We start from the raw sequence: 20022 nt of genomic DNA on the forward strand, positions 1-20022 counted from the left end.
CATAGACACACCCAGGAACAATATTTTGCATCCTCCAATCCAATCAAGTTCACACTTAATATTAACCAGAAGGGTGTTTTAGCTTCAAGTGTTTGAATTCTCTTTAGAATTTTTTAGATAATGTCTTATCTTTCATATCTTTGAATCCTCCTTTGAGTCCATGGTAACAAGTGCTACTTGGCATCTCGTTAAGTGCTCATGAATAATACCCACCGAGTCAGCAGTAGAACCATGGTGTGGGTCCCTGAAATCTACTTCCACCCTCAGAACTTGAAAACAACTGTCCCAATCTAATTGGATTGCATGTGGTAGAGACTGATTTCAGGAGCCTGCAAACAAAGCACAGGAATCCAAGTTCTTCCAGTTCCCTCAATGGACCTGAGTCCAATTTTAAATAACATAGAGATAGTGCTATGGTTTGAAAGTTTGCCCTTTCCAAAACACATGTCAAAATTTAATTGCCATTTTAACAGTGTTAGGATGTGGAGTCTTTGAGAGGTGATTAGGCCACGAGGGTTCCACCCTCATGGATTGATTAATACAGTCTGGCACTCTCTTTGCCCTTCTATTCTTCTGCCATGTGAATAACAGCTTTCCTCCCCTCTGAAGCATGCAGCACACCAAGTGTTGTCTTGGAATCAGAATTGCCAAATCTGCATGTACCTTGGACTTTCCAACCTCCAGAACCATAAAAAATAAATTTCTATTCTTTATAAATTACCCACTATCAAGTATTCTGTTACAGAATCAAAAATGGACTAACAGAACGGTTTTTGATACATTTATCTTGATTTACAACTGATCTAGCACAATCATTAAAAGACCAGAAGTTCCGCAGCAGTGCCGTCCTACTTGAGAAAAAGAATTAAAATATGAGTTTTAAAAGCAAAAATTCTTCCACTTTGAGATACTTGTATGGCGAAAAAAAACCCAATAATGAAGCTCTTTCTGTTTTGAAACAAACCTGAACTGGAAACAGAAGACTCTTCCCCAATAATGTAGCACCAGCCTCACTTCTAATCCCCACTGGAGTGTAGCGTTGTGGTAAGTCCCAACAGCCAGAGGCCTGCATGCCCTAGAGCTTCACCACACAGATCAGGCAAAGGCTGCCTCCTTCCCATAAACTGCATTAATCGCCAAATAATACCAAACACTTTTTGAGCTCTTACGTTTCAGGAGAAGTGCGAACCACTTACACATATACCTTCTTATGTAACCATCACAAAAACCTACTGAGGCGGGTAATATCCCATTTTATAGATAATGCTGTTATATGTTCATCCTCAGAATGTCTAGCTTGGGTAGAAGTTAATCACCCATGCATGCCTCTTTCCTTCCTAGTTTTAACCAACTGTATGAACACAATGAACTGATAACCAGACAGGGATCAAAATATTCACTTTCTTTATAGAGGCCTAATCACCTCAAATTACAGGGTCCCTGAAGTACTGGATTAGAGAAAATAATCTGGAAATGAAGCCAAAACAAACAAGGCTTCCTATTACAACCTACCAAATCTGAACCTGTGAACCAGGAGTGACTGGATCTGCGCAGCAGACTCTTCATACAGAAGAGAGCGTGGAAAGCACAGAAGAGAAATGGCTTTTAGAAGGCACACTACAGACCCTGAGCCAGGTCTGATTACTCCACAGCCCACTATCTCTTTCACAATTTGCCTAGGAGAGAAAGAATCCTGTTTAAACATAGCTTTCACATATAGCTGCCCACTGGAATCACTTGGAAAGATTTTAAAAACTGCAGTGACCTGACCATAGCCCAGGCCTAAATCAGATTCTCTGGAATGAAAGCATTTTTTTCAGTTCTCCAGGAAATTCCAATGTGCAGCTTAGGCTAAGAGCCACCACTTGATAGGCTTGGCAACCCCAATCCCTCATAATGCAACCAGTCACAACTAGCAGTTTCTGAGTGACTACTTTATGCTAAGCAATTTACATAATCCTCATCACAACTCTGAGACATATGATAATCACAGCATTTCACAGATGGGAAAAGGAGGGTATGGAAAGGCTAAGAGACAAGAGGCAGACCTGGGATTACAAAGTTAGTATTCTGTCTCCCAAGCTAAATATTTAACCACCATATACTATGCTGCTCCTTGTGGATGCCCTGATTCCAGCAATCTCTCCAACCCTGATAATATATTCTTCTTTTATATAGAGAAGCAAATAAGGCTCAGAGATACTACAAGAGTTGACTCCAATATTCCCTTCTAAAAGAGAGCATAAACTCCTTCCATGGACGATAAGCAGAAAGAAAAAAGAATTCCAACTAACTTTTGTAGAGACTTGGAAAAATGTGTGGCAGGGTGTTAAAAGATCAATAGAGATGCTTAGAATTTTAAAGCAGTTGAAGGCGCATGGCATAACTTTTATAGAATCAACTCTGCAGTTCTGAACAGCCATACTTGATATCTTAAGATTAAGAAAACTGGACAGCACAGTCTATGAAGGTAAGGCTAAGGACTGTGAAGGAAGGTGTCATGGGAAATTAAAGGAGCAAGAGAACCAAAGATGCTTGTGAGCATACCATGACAATACAAGCTAAGGGGCAAAAAGATGAACAAGAGGCTGGAAGACTGGGAGAGGCTGACAGGCTGCAGGACAGATAAAGCAAAGTTCACATCCTGAGACAGTAACACTGGACATCATTTAGTAACTCAGATATTTTAAAAGGTGTAGCAACAGAAAGAAAATTCTCTCATTTCACATTTCTAAAACTTTGCAAATACACAGTCATATAAATTGGATCTTGCTTTTATAAAAGTTTGCTGAAAGTATGTAATTGTTTATATGTCAAATAATGTCTATTTGCATACATGTAGTGCTAGTAATAGAAATTCTGGCACTGAAGAGAATGTAATGTCTCTATGGCAACTTCTTCTGTAGGGCAAATAATTATTCTGTTACTCTTTCACAATTGAGGACTTTCACATCATGAATTTGCAAGATGATGGCATATATCTGTAATTTGATCCCAGTCGAAAGTGTCTTATTATGATGTGAGTATAAAAACACCTGATGAGCAACAGAAATATAATTTAGACGTGTTTCCTTGTTTATTCCTCGCTTTTCAATGTATGAATCATTATTCCCTTTGAGAAGAGTGCTGAAAAGAGGACAAAAGACTCCACCCATCTACGCCAGGACATGGCTGCATGAAGCTTGTGAAATAACAATTTGCATCATCAGAGCTACACCCATTAACTACTCTTTTAGCTGCTAATTTCAGAAAGTTTTGCAATCAGGCAGGTGCAGTGGCTGATGCCTGGAATTCCCAGCACTTTGGGAGGCCAAGGTGGGTGGGTCACTTGAGGTCAGGAGTTCGAGACCAGCCTGGTCAACATGGTAAAATCCCATCTCTACTAAAAATACAAAAACTAGCTGGGCATGGTGGCGCACACCTGTAATCCCAGCTACTCCGTAGGCTCAGGTAGAATTGCTTGAAACCGGGAGGTGGAAGTTGCAATGAGCAGAGATTGGGCCACTGCACTCCATCCTGGGTGACAGAGCGAGACTCCATTTCAAAAAAATAAAAAGAAAAAGAAAGTTTTGCAATCAGCAAAATTAGGTTAACAGGTTGTTTTCATTTTTAGTAAAAGTTTATATGAAGGCTAAGTATTAAAATGACCTGATCAATGTATTTTACAGTCAATTGAACATGACAGGATCTATAGGTTTTAACGATGTTAGTCTGCAATTTGGCGATGTTTCTGGAATGGAGAAACAAACGAAATTATGTTTTGTGGTCATCTCATTCTTCTCAATCATATGACTAAATGAGTTCACCGAGGAGTGATTGTCAACCCTGTCCTCTCCCTTAATGAACACGTGCATATGTGCACACACACACACCCCACTACAGCAGGCGAAATTTTAACACATTGCCATTAGATTATGAATTTGAAACTCTAGCATAATATGATGCAGACAAAAGGCATACTTAGTGTTATCTGAACAAATAAATTATTCTAGAATTCCTTTTTTTGTTGTACCAAATTCTGGTGTTTTATGGCTATACTTAATAAATTTTGAAATGAGTCTTTTGCTAAAAATCATAGAAGATATTTACCCACACAATCATTTAGTTAGGAGCTATATGCCATAAATTGCTTAAATTGCCATAAAATTCATTCTGGAAAATCTGAATATTAATTTTTTACTTTGGAGGTTGCTTTCAAAGATTAAATGAAAAGAGATTAATAGGATTTGCCTTGCCACCGATTTTATGTATTAGGTTGATCAAAAACGGTTGACTATATCAGCAGTTTCATATGGTTCAATCTGATTAGAATCTGTTTCCCATTAAATGAAACAATACAGCACTATATATTCCAAAGAAGAGTCTTTGCAGGAAAGATGACCTCAGCTACCCTGCAACACGCTAAATATGCCAAGCACAACACATACTCAGCAGCAGAGGTTACGGTGACAGCTTCCCATGTAACTCTGGGGTAGTAAGAGGCAGAGATATTGTTTAAAATAACTGGCCGATATAAAAATGTCATGCTCCCCAAAATTTCCATATCCCATTCCCAAAGGTGTTTTGTTTGTTCACTTAGCTTTTCTCTTTTCCACCTTCCACAGAAGGGGCTGAAGGGCAAGAAATCTTTAAGAATTAAGATTAGATAGAAGCCTGAGTTAACCAGCCATTTCACGGGCAATAATTGGCTATAGAGCAATGCTGGCTTTGTTCTAACTCAGAAGCTGACTTGACTGTTTAATATAGAACACAAACATCCACAGCCACTAAATGACTTTACAGAAAACTAGCCACATTAAGTGTGACATGTAGACATCACGAAACTACTTTTGAGTAACTGGTTTAAAATTCTGAAAAATAAAAGAAAGACTTTCTTATTTCTAACAGGGGCAAGGAGGTTTCATTTTCCGTAAGATAAAACAAGAGACCCAAACAGAGGACATAAAGACAGCCCTGTACAGCAAGATTCACTTTCCACAGACAAGCACAGAGATTCCTCACCACTTCTTTATCCTAAAGTGTTGAGATTCAAATCAGTTCAGACACTCTACATACAATTCATTGAGTCCTTTTCATTTTCAATTTTATTTTTTAAAAAAAGACATTTAGGTTATGGTAAGAAATTATGAGGTTACTTTTTTTAAAATCTGTCAATTGCTACAGTAGTGGAATAAATAAATAAGATTTTTTAAAGTTCAATGTTTATAGACATACTTATAAAAATGACTGAATTAGAAGACATTAAATAAAACTGATACACACCAGGAAGGGATTTAGGCAAGGAAAGGCACATCATATTACCACAAGAAATAAAGACCATAGTTGGAGGTTGATGGACAGCCAAACTTTAGATCTTGTGGTAGGTTTCCCAGCTCTGGAGAGTCATTATGGTGAAAGGTTCTATATGGTACTGGGCAAGAGTAACTAAATAGCAGTTGGGGAACGTTACTTTGTAACTGTAATGTAATGTTAAAAAGAAAGCAAGCTTTCAACAACCCCGGTATGTGAAGAGGAAAGGAAAAACATCCCAAATGAGTTGGTGGTACTAAAAATTTTATGGAGAGTTAAAAATAATAATCTTAATCCTTGTCGGGCTGAATTGGAATTCTTGCAGTTACAAAGTTCAAATTTCAAGTAAACATTGTATTTTTCACTTTTTGTAGACAGACACAGTGCAGATATAAACAGCTGCCATATCTCAACTCAGATGAAGCTATGTGCCAATGCTTAGGGACAATGACATTAGATAATTTCCCAATTTTATAGCGCTTACGTCTTTGAAAGTAGCACTAATACTGCTGGCTGACTGGCTATCTACAACAGCAAAGTGAACATGAAGTTTGGACAATGATGAGAGGATTCCCAGAGAAACTATTAGAGAGTTTTCAGTTGAACAGATACTTACTTTAGTTTTACTGAAAAGTCTAACAGACATTAGCAGAACTTGTTTGGGTCAAATTCCTCTGCCAATTCTCTTTCATAAATTTGTGTCAAGTCTCTATCCATTTCTTTCTGTCTAGACCTATATTAGTTTATTTGAAAGATGGCATCACTTCAAGTAAACCACATAAATTTGAGTGGTATTAAGTGTGTATTTAGTGGTGTATGCGTATAAATAAAATAGATTTTCATAGTAAAATGGTTTATCCACAAATAAAATAAAAATTAAAAACAACTGAGAGAGAGGTGAGGAAAGTATCAGTATTATTTTAAAAAAATAAAATGGCAATTGTAAAGCAGGCAGTTTCTTGCTCATGCCACACGATATGCCTTCATTAAGGTGTACTCTTTCCGGTTGGTGTGAGCAGCCCAGATGAAGAGAGCAGAAGCCATGAACTGTAAGGGAGCTGAGACACAAGCCAGGCAGAAGGACCATCCAAATTCACCTGATACATTCTCAGGGAGCTCAAGTTTCTGGTGGAGTAGTTCGATTCCAGCAACGTAACAACTTACTGAGCCCAGTGTACACAGACCTTGAGGGAAAATTTAGGAAAAAAAAAAAAACATGGCTGGGTAAAAACACAGTAAAGAGCTTTTCAGGCAATGTGACAGGGCAGTTAATACGTGAACACTCAAGATTTATAACTCTTTGGTCCCTAAGGAGACAGGAAGAAGCTAAAAGGTAAGTATGATGGCAAAACCTACCTGCAAGGAGATGGAGAATGCCCGTGGCGATGGTGGGATATAAGCTTCGGCAAATGCAAGCGCAAAGTCCAATCAAAGCCCCGAAGCACATCAAACCTAAACTCACAAAAGGCAGAAGGAACTGGCAACGCCACAGATCTGAAGAGAGCATAGAAATGTGACCATAATTGCAGACCATTTTCCCACAATGGCAATTTCTTTTGTATTCTAATCAGCTCTTTTCTCAAAAAGTGAGAACTATTTTAACATTGAGGCCTCCTTTCTAAAGTGCATTATTCAAAAAGATGCTAACCTCATCCGGATAAAAGTGAAAGGACACTAACAGGTAGCGATTACAGAGGGTTCATTTCATACCATGCAATATCTGTCTACACATTTGCTGTGTTAATCCTCCCAACAACCATAAAAAGTAGGTACAGTCAGCCCTCCAAATCTGCAAGTTTTGCATCCACATATTCAACCAACCAAGGGTTAAAAATATTCAGAAAAAAATAATAATAAATATTACAAATTTTAAAATATATAACAACTATTTACATAGCATTTATATTGTGTTGGGTATTATAAGTAATCTAAAGATGATTTAAAGTATACAGGAGGAGGCCAGGTGCAGTGGCTCATGCCTGTAATCCCAGAACTTTGGGAGGTTGAAGCGGGAGGATCATGAGGTCAGGAGTTCAAGACCAGCCTGGCCAACATGGTGAAACCTCGTCACTACTGAATATATAAAAATTAGCCAGACATAGTGTGCATGCCTGTAATCCCAGGTACTCAGGGGGCTGAAGCAGGAGAATTGCTTGAACCTGGGAGGTGGAGGATCATGCAACTACACTCCAGCCTAGGCGACAAAACAAGACTCCAGCTCAAAAAAAAAAAAAAGTACAAATAATCTGTACAAAGTAACACAGTAAGTGGTAGAGCCAGGATTTGACACAAAAATCACTCTGACTCTACCTACCAACAATATCTAAGTCTTTGTAGGACGTAAAGCCAGTAACAACAAGTAAATTAATGGTAATTATAAATGACCTGTCTTAGAGGGCTGTTGAAAGAATTACATAAAGCACAAAGCAGAGAATCTGGAATATACAAATACTCAATAAAAAGTAGTTTTAATTATCATAAATCCTTCACCAACATGGGAAGAAAACCTGATGACCTTATAAAATATGTGATTCCATTTTTAGATGATATTCATTATTACAAATGTATTCATATCTATCTTGACCAAATTTACATTTTGGTGCTGGTTTCACTTTCTGGAACTTAGTGTTTTTCTTTTTTTTTTTTTTTGAGACAGAGTTTCGCTCTTGTTACCCAGGCTGTGGAGTGCAATGGCGTGATCTCGGCTTACCACAACCTCCGCCCCCTGGGTTCAGGCAATTCTCCTGCCTCAGCCTCCTGAGTAGCTGGGATTACAGGCACACGCCACTGTGCCCAGCTAATTTTTTGTAATTTTTAGTAGAGACAGAGAGTTTCACCATGTTGACCAGGATGGTCTCGTTCTGCCAACCTCGTGATCCACCCGCCTCGGCCTCCCCAAAGTGCTGGGATTACAGGCTTGAGCCACCGTGCCCGGCCAGTGTTTTTCTAACTTAATTCCCTTAAAACTCTCCTAGTAATAAACTGCTTGCTACATATTCTTTTTATAAAACTAAATACCTACATCTTATTCAACCTTTTCTCTTACAACATGCTCATTCTTCTGGGCAAGGGATGTCCCTATAGCTCTGAAAACTGAGGCTCAAATCTGACGACAGTATTTCATGGGCTTCCTGACCGTCAACGAATAGACTGTTTACAATAAATACTTTCATCTTTTTTGTCATCCACGCTTTTGCTACCACCAGCTAAGACTGGATAAACACTTTGGGCAAGCCTGACAACTCACTGACTTATTTAGAGCTTGTAGTCAAATTTTTTCACAGCTATCTGAACTTAAGCAGTGGAAAGTGTTTAATTCAACTATAGGAATTTATAAGTTATCCCAACCAAATTTCCTATTAAATAGGCCCATTAATAATATTTTTTGAAGATCTAGATCCCATCATCCAATGAAGTAGTTGTCCCTGTCAACTTCAAATCATTTGAAATTTGGTAAGCATATATCTACCTTCTAAAATATGTGATCAACAGAACAGAGTTCATTGGATACTGTTAGAGATCTTATTTGAAAGTTGGCACAATCTACTAACTCATGTTGTTCCAAGAACAGAGTCCAAAAAAAGACAAATAAAATTATCACTGCTCCCCCAACTGTCCTGGTGAAGTCAAAGTACTCACAGGTCCTAAGTAGATCAATCCCGCTATTGTGGTTTCCGGGATCAACAAATTTCTCCATGAACTGCTCCGTCAGTGTGAAACTCACACATTTCGTGACCACATCAAATGACTCTGGAACAAGAACAAGTGCCTGTTGTTTTCATCATAAACATTTAACAAAAATCTCTTTCAGTAATTATTCTCCAAAGTAAAAAGTAAAAGACATTTCCAGAGGGGTCAGCAACTCCTCTGGCCCTGGTTGACACACAGGTTTCATAGACGTCCAATGGATGCCACTGGTCCTCAGTGGCAGGCTGAACACATAGGCATGAGGAAGAAAAATAAAGTGGAAGCAGTAAAATGAATGGCAGAATAGCTAGGTAAGAAGCCTAGGAAGAAGGGGAGGAAACAAAGACCGAAATAAATAGGAATGTCGATCTCCTTGCCCACCCCTGCTTTACCAGTCATACCCCCATCTCAGAGAATGGCAACTCCACCTTTCCAGTTACTCGGACCGGAAACTTCAGAGTAATTTCTGTACATTTACACTCTATCAGGAAATCCTAGTTCTTTCTTCAAACTATGTCCGGAAAGCAGCTCCTGCTCAGAGCTACAACTCTGGTGTGAGTCATAATCACCACTTAACCTAAATTACTTCTATAGCCTCCTAACCATAGTCTTCTAGCTTCCACCTTTGTCTGCTGCCTCTGTTTTCACAAGAGCCTGGGTGACCAGATCATGGCTCACCACTGTACTTGGAGTCAACACCGAAGTTCTCAGTATGCCTAGAGTCTTCCAGGATTTGGCCCAGCACCACTCCCAAAGCAGGTCTTTGGTAGCATTCCCAACTTCCCGACTCTCCCTTCATTCCAGCCCAGTGGCTTCCTTACTGGTCCTTGAATATTTCAGGCATGCTCCTGCCACAGGGCCTTTGCAGCAGATGTCCTTTCCAACCTAAATGACTACCTCCCCACTTACCCATATGGCCAACTCTTTCATCTAGTCTTTACATTCTTTACTCAAGTGGTGTCTTCTCAATAAGACCTTCCTTAAGTATCCTACTGAAAATCATAACCTATGGCCCCCAATATTCCTTTTCCCACATATTCCCAAATCCCTTTAGTGTTCTATTTTGCCATAGCACACGTCATCTTTTAACATACTATTTATTCTGTTTATACTGTTATATTCTGTTTACTGTCTTTCATCCTTTATTAGAATGCTAGTTCCTCAGGAGTAAGGATTTTGTTCTCTTTCCTGATGTTCTCCCAGCTAAAAGGCCCTGGAATATGAAGGCAAGCAATAAATATTTGTTTAATGAATGACCAAGTTGTAACACTCCACTACTAACTCCAATATCAATATCAAGTGTTCCTGTAACCTCTAGGTCAAATGGAACATTTTACAATGAATTTTTAACCAACTTTCTCCCCTTTCCTTTCCAATTACCTCTTTATTCAGATACAGTGATATATCATCCTTTTGATATGTGGTAACAAGATTGTTCTGCTATGATTTGAATACAATGCTTCCCCATTAAGGGCCAACAGAAGTAATCATAAACTGTAACGCTGTCCCTTACAAAGAGCTCTAAGGCCACCATTTTAATAACTGGAAATTAAAACAATGCCTAAACCTGAAAAACTTAGTTATGGTTTTTTTTTACTTCTGTAATACAATATATTAACCTACAAACTCTGCATCAAGATTGTTGCAAAATAGTCTCATAATTACACAGATTTAAATGTAGAGCTGGTCAAATTATATCCTCTAAGTCATACGGGCAAATGATAGATATGTAGTATGATACAGCTAACCCATAAAAGAACAGTTTGTTGAGTTGATTTTCGATGGTAGTCCTTTACTAGTTACCAAATATTTTAAAAGTCTTTTGATGTACTTTTCCAACTATTTCTTTATGACATGTGTAAGATGAATAAAAAGTATTTAATGCACACGTAAGTACATAAATTTTAAACAGCTTTCTCAGGATAAGAAAAGGTCCTCATCCAGCCAATATTGATGAGTACCATGGTAATGCAAAGAAGGTGGGGAGAGAAGGTGGTAGGAAGAGCAGATACACCATGATTTATTCCTTTAAGGAGAGAGAGAACCAACAAAGCTACTTACATGTAATTGGGCAATCATTAGGTTGTTTTGTTTATTATTAAACAGGTAAAGGAGAGAGAAGTTAAAATAAGAGAAATACCTGTCCTTTCTGGTGGGCTATACCAATGCATGTTTTTGGATATGGTGATACACCGTCTCCACAATCCCACTGTGCCATTGTATCGAAAGAGTGCATCATTGTAAGTCTTTTCATCTGCCTCATCACTAATGAATTCATCCCAGATGCTTTTATTCAAATCACTGGAATTTTCTTGAACTGGACTTCGATATTCATACCAGAAGTCTGTGCCAATGGAGGCTGCCATGTAGATGGTGGAAATGAGGCTAAGCACACAAGCAATAACAAACGCTGTAGCAAAACGGTTATCCATTCTGGCATTCAGACTGCTCTGTTTAAAAGTTGAAGAATAAAAAGTTAGACTTTAAGGACAAAGAAAGATTATTTTGAATTATTCCAAAGGACCCTTCACCCGATTTCCCCATGCCGTCGTACATATAACCATTAAGAATTTTTTTAGAAAGCAAGCATATTTTTAATTAAGTTTAAAACAAAACTCATTCTCATAAAAGTACTTATTGAATGCTCACATACCCAAGATGCTACGGAGACAGAGGTCTTGTTCTCTAGTCTATCACCTGCATACTAAAACAGACAACACTGAAATGGACATACACATTACAGATACAAACAACAGACATGCCCATGATCAGCAGTGTACCGTGCACACATTTTAAATTACAGACTGAATTTCTGCACAAGCTGCAGAGGATTAAGTGTTCTGGATTTGAGTGTTAAAAAGGCACAGGAAAAGGAAGCAGTGGAAATTGGCTTCTCCCAGTTTCCTCTGAAGAGGTAAGCCTCCTAAAAACAAAGGTAAAGAGTCAGGAGCCATACTGAAAACAGAGTGGAAGATGTTTGTTAACCCCGAGGGAAAGGTTGTCTCAGGTGTATAAAATAGCAAAGAGAACAATAACATGTAATAATGCTAGATAGCAATCTCTCCCTAATCCATTAAAGCTAAGCCAAGCTTCTTTACGCTGCCAAATGCTTCACTCCGGTCTACTCTCTCTATTCCTTATACTTCTGAATCTCCTCAACTGAAACCTTGCTCTCTCCCTAAATCCTAAGTGCAATATATGTCCGCAAAAACTAAATAATCCCTCCTTGGCCCGACAGAAAACTATCAAAATATGAACACTCCCAAGGCGTGGACGGGGCTCAACGGCAGTAGTAAATGGCCGCAGCAAAATGACTCAAGGCGGATCGCGCTGAGTCAAATACTACACGACAAGTGTATACTGTGACCGTACCCAACACCTTAAGAAGGTGCACGAAAAACAGACTCGCAAACTGGGGTTGCTGAGTTCGGAAAATGGGAAGCGATTCAGGAAAGACAAGGGCAGTGACAATAACGATAACTCAAAAAGTTGGATTTGTATTTTGATTTTTTTTTTAAATCCCCCCTTCATCCTGGTGCTCTCAAATGACCTTAAAGGGTCCCAGCACTGGGAACGGCGGCGCGTCCCAGCCGGACGCCAGGCGCGGCCAACTCCCGGGACAAGGCGGGGCCGGGGAAGGCCGGATCTGGGGCGGGGCAGCCGTGCGCAGCCCCCTGCCACGGGCACCAGGTACCAGACCAGGCCCCGCCCTAGAGGGCTCGGCCCAGGGACAAAACCGCCGCTCGGAACCCGCCCAGTACCGACCACGCCTGGGAAGGGGGCCCCTCTTCAAACCGCCGGGAACGTCGAACCGCGACGCGACCCCCGCCCGGCCACGCCGGTCCCACTCACTCACCGCCCATCCTCTTGCACAGCCGGCTTCACCCTCTAGCTCAGACCACAGCACCCTACTCTCCCCGCGCCTCCTCTGACGCACTTCCCTGCAGAGCCCGCCCCCTCCATAACTCCCGCGCCTCCGCCTCCGCCCCCACCCCGGGCAGGGCCGCGGCCGAGGGCCGAGGGGCCTTGTGGGAGTTGTAGGAGGGACAGACTGAAAGCTGTCTGAGGCGGCAGCAGGCATTTCTGGCGCCGCTCGCGATGCATTGTGGGAGATGTAGTTCGGCTCCTCAGGCAAGCTGGTGCGCAGAAGGGAAGTCTAGGCTGTTGGATTCTTGCATTTTAGGGAGGAAGAGACAATGGTCCAGAAAGTAAAGCGTCCTGTTTCCGGTCACCTCTAGTCAATGACCGTGACCCGTAAAACTTGGGTCTGACTTAGTCCTGTGCTTTCCCTATCACACACTACCCTGCCTCTAGATCTAAGTATAAATGAACAAAAATGGGATTCTACTTGTGAAACGTTGACCCATTTTATTTCCCTCCCCCAGAATCCCTCGCACTGGAGCAGAGCGTCCTTCTGGTTTTATTGCCTAAGTTTAGACTAAGAAGTATGTGACCTGGCAGACAGTATCCATCAAGAATGTAATGACATTACTTGGGTTTCATAAAATGTGTGTTTGTAGCTGCCTTCTTTTTATGACAAGTGATACTGGTTTTTTATTGTAGTAATGTTCCTTTTAAAATTTTTTGCATTTAATTTTTAAAATGTTAAGTAAATACTGAGGACACCAGATATGTCAAAAATGAATTAAAAATTGTGGGTATAGTCGGAAAAAGACTGAAATTTGGAGAACATCACTCAACCAGAGAAGGTCATGGACAGCATTGGAGACTGCAGATGATGTGTGGCAGAGAGGCAACAATGAATCTGAGCCCTCAGGTTTGACACAGAAGAAATTCATGGACAGGAAGCAGGGACATCTTAGCAGTAACATGTGTGGCCTGGGACCAGCAAATGATGGATTTCTCAATAGTAACCTACAGGGAAAGCTGACTCAAGGACAGAGGTTTCAAACCCTCACTCTGTCCCCTAATGCTTTGTAATTTAGCACAGGAGAAAGATGGGAGCTTCAGGTTGATACTGAATATTTCTACCACTTTGACAGATTAAAGGCATGATATGTTTCTCTATCTGTAATTACGTTTCTTTCACCTGAGTGGGTGAACTGGTATTCACGTGCAGCACATAATAAGGTAGCCAAATATAATATTCAAACATGAGTCTGGATTTTCACATATAGTATGTAATAAAAAAATTTTTGTCAGAGGCACCAACTAGAGAAAGTGGTGGAGGAGCGCAGGCAAATTGTCAATGTGTAGTAAGACTCATAAATGCATTTATACACCAGGAAATGTCTTCATCCATCAGCCTTCACTAGAAATCTCCTACTTTCAGATTTACCTCTCCCCTGAGATCATGTGGTCAGTAAACCAAGCTAAAGAGAAGTTTAAAGGAGAGAAAAGAAGAAACAATGTCAGTCTATAGATAAAGGAACTAGAGAGAGTAACTGACTTGTAGCAAACTTGGTATTCGAGTAACTGACTATCGTGGTAGCACACTTGAATATACTCATTTGATGACTTTGGAGAAGTTTTGGTTGTCTTTTTTCCAAAATATGGATGTTGACAGTAGCATCTATCCCACATGATCATTGTGAGGAGCAAGTGAGAAAATACATATAAAACGCCCAGCACAGAACCTGGCCCTTAGGAAAGAATCATTAAATTACTAGTATTTGCAAATATTTGTTGAATATTTATAATATTTCAGTAAGCGTAGTGAAAACAGCTTTTTTGTGTGTGAATTTTTAGTATTCTAATACAGTTCAAATCACTGTGGCTGGTTCGTTTCAGCACCTTCACTGCCAAACTAAGGGGCAGGGACTGCTTCAGTTTCTCCGCCTTTGTCAGTGATGACAAGGATATAAAGATGTGTGCTGCATCGAACTTTAAACTTCACATTGTCCTTTTTTTTTTTCTTGATCTTGACAGATTTGGCATCCTTTGGTCGGGCTGTCAGCAAAAGTTCTTGATTTCCTCAATTTTCGGAGGCATGACAACAAGGCACGCAGGGAACGGGGCAGACCAGGGAAACAAGTGGGAAAAAGACAAACAGCTTTTAAAGCTCCTGGATTAACCCTAGAGGTTACCCCAAAATGGAGAGAAGCCATTTATAGAGATAGGTGTTCCTGCTCACTTCAGCAAGTTTAAAAAACTCTGGACTAACCACCAAATGACTAGGAAAGATTTGGGACAATATTTTAGGCATCTGTGTTTAGCCCTGCTCAGGAGATTCCCAGGCCTGGGATCCTATCATATATACAAGTCGTCATGACTCAAGAATACACCAGGAAATGTTTCTGGGAGGACCTGAAATGGAGGATGACACTTGCACCCTTCAAGTCTTCAGAATGCCTGGAAAACACTCAGGGCACATTTCACTGACCAACCTAATGTGAACCTGGAGGTGTCTGCATGTTTGTGGTTTTGATCATCCTGAGAAAGGACCTGAACGGACCCATCACACCCAGTTTCACCAACCACACACCGTATTTCTGGTTTATCTCTCCATCTTTGGTGTTTCCTAATTTCTATTTATGCTTGCTTGTTGTATGAGTAGGTAAAATAAATCCTTAATAAATTAATAGAGCTAAATTTCTACCTCTGTTTTTACTCTGCTATTTGAGAAGGGGTAGCTGGCCTCATATTTTCACAAATATAAAAGATGATTTTGTGCAACCACGTAGAGATTATGGAATTTAGCTTTAAAAGCAAAGTTGAATGAGGCATCTAGTTTAACTTGTTAAAGATGGTTCTAGTTTCAACAGGAAGGCATATTATAGTTACAGCACATTTAAAATTAACCCAATAACTGAAAATCTAGATACTCAGATGTCGTAACTTGTTTGTGTTATGTACTTATGAAACAATTCTTCACTCTAGAATTTCCATCAATATCAAATTCCCCAATACATTTAATATTATTTTTAATTGCATATTTTTAGGAATTATAAGTTATATCTACATTATAAGATATATCTACATTATGTTTTTCTAATGCAATTTTGCCCTGGTTGTTTTTCTTAAGAACTTTGGAGTTCAGAGAGGAAGAAAAAGGAAATATGTGCAAGTTCTGGGTTCCAACCAAAAACTATTCTTAAAAGTGTCCTATCTTTGAATTTCCTTGTACCCATTCACTGCAGAACAACAACAGAACTTGATCGAGGTCAAGGCAAATAAAAAAACACATCTAAAACTGTCTCCCTATTTTGGCAATTCCTGTAAAGTGCCACATATAGTAAAAACTATAATTTTCAGATGCCCATGCTTCTGAAAGACAGTGCATGAGCCATATGTAAATGAAAACTTTAAGTTTAAATTATCCTTTATTCAAAAATTATCAATGGATCTTTGGTTAATGACCCCTTTCTGGACCCCAGGGTCCTCATTAGTAAAATAGTTTTGCTAATGATCATTAATATCACTTGAAGTTATAAAATTTTACAATTTATAATTCTACTGAAGGAATCATTCAACTACAAAATATGGTTCTTCATAGATCCACAACATAGCGTTTCATTGCAGAATTTATGTATCCTATACCTCAAGCCTAGGAAATGTACTAGAAGCAGAGATAGTGGCAAATGTAGACTGCAAAGAAAAAGGAGGAATGCCATGTGCATTCTGATTAGAAAAGATACTGAAAAACAGCCCTTCCTGTTTCAAAGATTAGCAGTAATCGTTAGGAAGGCTAAAATTATGGAAGAAACTTTTTTTGATTTCTTCTAAGTGACTTTTAGTAGTATAGAGTTACGGGTATGAATTGTGGGCCTCCCAAAAATATCTTTTCAAAAAATAATCTTTATTGCAGATAAGAAACTGAAATTATCAATTAATTTAATTATTAATAAACTTAAAAAAGAGTCTTCATTGAGAGAGTCCTCTTCTCATCACTATCCATCATGAGGCCATGGCAGTGATATTTTTCACATTTGTTTGTTTTCAAGTTGCTTCTGATTCAACCAGATGTGCTAAGTGAAAACATTAGGATAAGTTGACAAAAAATATGCTGCATTAACTTAGAAACAGCTCTTCATATTAGTTTATGATGTGACAAAGATCCCAGGATTCAATAGAAAGTGAAAACTGTCTAGGAAGTTTGTGAAAAGTCCCTATTCCTTGGAAATAACTCAAAATTCAAGCATGATTCATCCCAGATCTACAATCATTTGTTGACCATCTATTGCTTGCCAGACACTTTGCTGGGTGTCAAGGACACCAACATAAATAAACTCAATTTTTGTTACGCACAACCTAAATTCAGATTAAATCTACTATTATGAAGAAACCTAAAGTATATATTGCTAGAATAGTAACATCATTTCTATCTATGGAAGTATTAGTTACCAAGGGGAATAACCCAGTAAATTAAATGAGGGGCCCTCATAATAGTGAATATATGCCACTTAATTTGGCATGATGTGATATTACATTATATACTACTAAATTCTTCAAGTAACTGAGAATTTTAAAATAATAATAAACTCCTAGAGTATAAACAGTATAATCAGTTTTCTTAAACTGAACTCTTTGACTTTGCACTTTACGATACTGCTAAGAAATGGACAAGAGAATGTATCTAACAAGTGAATATATAATGACACTGTTTAATTGATAAGATTAATGAGAAACAGTTAGTTGCTCCATGCTCTTTGCCATTTATTCTGGGACATATCAGCAGAGCATGTGTGAATCAAAGGCTACTTATCCAGGGATTTCTTTCTTCTGTGCTGTATATGCATAATCTGATCTCCACCTGATGTGGATGACGGGGAAGAGGCTGAAGTAATGTTGTCGTAAGTCCAATAAGCCTAACTGGGGTGGCTCTATTATTAAATCTTCAGCCTGCCTGTGAAGCAGAGGCTGCAATCCACAGCAAGTAATAATGGATTCACCTGAGCAGGCATTTCAGTAAAGAAAACCTTTCTCTGGCCTCAACACCTGAGCCAGTTCTGAACATAACTCAGGAATTGGAACATAGAATAAGTAAGGCCTACAAATCTAAATTAACTCCCAAAATTTTGTGCTATCCAGACTAAAATACTTCCACAAATTTCCAATTTTGAGGTAACTTTTAGGTCTTTTTAAAAAATTAGTCAAAATACTAACAAATAATAACAAAGCATAACATAGAAGGTCGGTTAACTTATGTTAATTAGAACAGTGATTCCAAACTTTAGTCTGTTTAGAATCACCTTGGATACTTGTTAAATATAAAGTCCTAGACTTCTTCCCCGGTGATTCTGACTGAATATATCTAGGACACGGTTTGGCAATCTACAGTTTAGCAGGTGTTCCTGCTGACTCTAATCTGGGTAATAGGATCTGGCATCCACAGGTTCAAATCAATGGCTTTAAGAGCCCAAAAAGACCTTTAGTCAGGTAACTGCTGTATACCAGAGGCCAGTCCAGAGATAACGAATAGTTGCTCATTATCAGCTCCAGGGGTCAGATATAAAGAGACCTAACAGAGTGAAATGAGACAAGTACTTTGTAAGCAGTATTTTTAAAGTTCTTAGGAAATACAAAGGAAGAAGTAGTTATTTCTGCCAGGAGTCAGGTAGGAAAGTTGAGTGTTATTTTCTGAGAAAAAAAATTCTAAAGAGGTGGCATATATGCTCTCATTCAGTTACCAATATTTGTATCTTATTCTTTTTTTTTTTTGCCATCACTCTGTTTACACAGACTTTTCATACGCTTATGGAACTCAGTGTTGCTTTTGAGTTTTGATCTATGTGTAGGGGTCTATTTTATTGTTAGTATCTGCACGTTTATTTTAAAGAACACTCAAGGTCCTAAAATTGACCATTGTACCAGCTTATTTACAACCCCACTTTAGCCAGCTTTATTGTGGATTCTGTTTCACACTAGCATTGTACTCAGAGATATTAAAAAAACTGCCCTATGCTATGTGTCTGTTTTTGGCTTAAAATATTCCATTTGTTTGCTGATTTGGGTCCCAAGGTACTGTTGATCCACAATGGCTATTCTCACATTGTAGCTTTTCTACCATTAAAGAGCATACTGCAAAGTGGCCGTATATGATAAAGCAAACTACTTCATCTACAATGGCTTCAATAGTTGGCTGAGGAAATCAGATTTGAGATAGTTTACATCAGCAAGCCAGCAACTTTTGAAACTTGAAAAAACATGCAAGGGATACAGAATGAATGTGCAGCCAAATATTTTCCTCTGCAGTATGAGCATGAACGCTTTTTCCATTTTATAATAACCTTTTTGTTGAATTCTTGAGACATATCAAAAATTTTTTTTTTAAAAAGATAAAAATACGTTAGACCCAGAATCAACCATATTTTCTCAAATGCCAAAAGAACTTATGGTTGCAGGGTACAACATTCTAATATTAAAATTACAGTACACTTAAACTGTAATTTTAATTATGATTTTACTAATATATATGATTAGTACTTTAACGTACATGCAAACAGATATAGATGATGTGTTTAAATATTCTATATTACCTCATTAACCCTTTTCAAGTAAATATTGTCCTACTTCAAATTTTTTACAAACTGAATTAGTCTATTAAATAATTAAACCTTACCCAGTGGGAAAGATTTCTGTCCCAGAAATGTCAAAGCAGTTAATTAGTTTCTCTGATCTGTAGTCTATATTTAGTAAGGAATATGCCCTCCATGAAATTAAACGAATTGCACACAGCAGCCAGGGCCACAAGAAAAGGCAAGCTCTGGCTCATAAATCAACTCCAGAGTGACTTCTGGGACTGTCCCAGGTCAGAGGAGCCTTCATCCTTCCCTGACCTGAGCTCACTTGCCTAAAACTGAGGTGACACGAAGCCATATCAGGAGAAAGAGAAAAGGAGGAAGTACAACCGGCAGGATGATTCTTTTTATTATACCAATTACTAAAGAAATAAAAATTTGGCAGGGCCAGGCTTGGTGGCCCACACCTGTAATCCCAGCATTTGGGGAAGCCATGGCAGGCAGATTGCTTGAGCTCAGGAGTTCCCGACCAGCCTGGGCAACATGGCAAAACCCTGTCTCTACAAAACATGCAAAAATTAGTTGGGCATGGTGGCGCATGCCTGTAGTCTTAGCTACTCAGGAG

At 38.9% G+C, this 20022-nt stretch overlaps 1 protein-coding gene across 12 annotated transcripts; it reads right to left on the reverse strand.

Annotated features, from left to right (window-relative positions):
• Positions 1-5069: 5069 nt before the first annotated feature.
• On the reverse strand, positions 5070-12909 carry CLDND1 (claudin domain containing 1). 12 transcript variants are annotated; one of them, XM_054246079.2, is made up of 6 exons: positions 12833-12909; positions 11630-11673; positions 11117-11361; positions 8929-9039; positions 6646-6783; positions 5070-6473 (listed from the first exon to the last, which is right to left on the reverse strand). In XM_054246079.2, the coding sequence occupies exons 3-6, from the start codon at positions 11340-11342 to the stop codon at positions 6253-6255; spliced, it is 696 nt and encodes a 231-aa protein (XP_054102054.1). In that variant the 5' UTR covers positions 11343-11361; positions 11630-11673; positions 12833-12909; the 3' UTR covers positions 5070-6252. The 12 variants fall into 12 exon arrangements, with proteins under 12 accessions (XP_054102054.1, XP_008980835.1, XP_078208287.1 ...); XM_008982587.5 differs by having other exon boundaries at positions 11117-11426; XM_078352161.1 differs by having other exon boundaries at positions 11630-11680.
• Positions 12910-20022: the final 7113 nt, after the last annotated feature.

This window comes from Callithrix jacchus, chromosome 15 (assembly GCF_049354715.1).
Source record: "Callithrix jacchus isolate 240 chromosome 15, calJac240_pri, whole genome shotgun sequence".
In the NCBI taxonomy this organism is placed as follows: domain Eukaryota; kingdom Metazoa; phylum Chordata; class Mammalia; order Primates; family Cebidae; genus Callithrix; species Callithrix jacchus.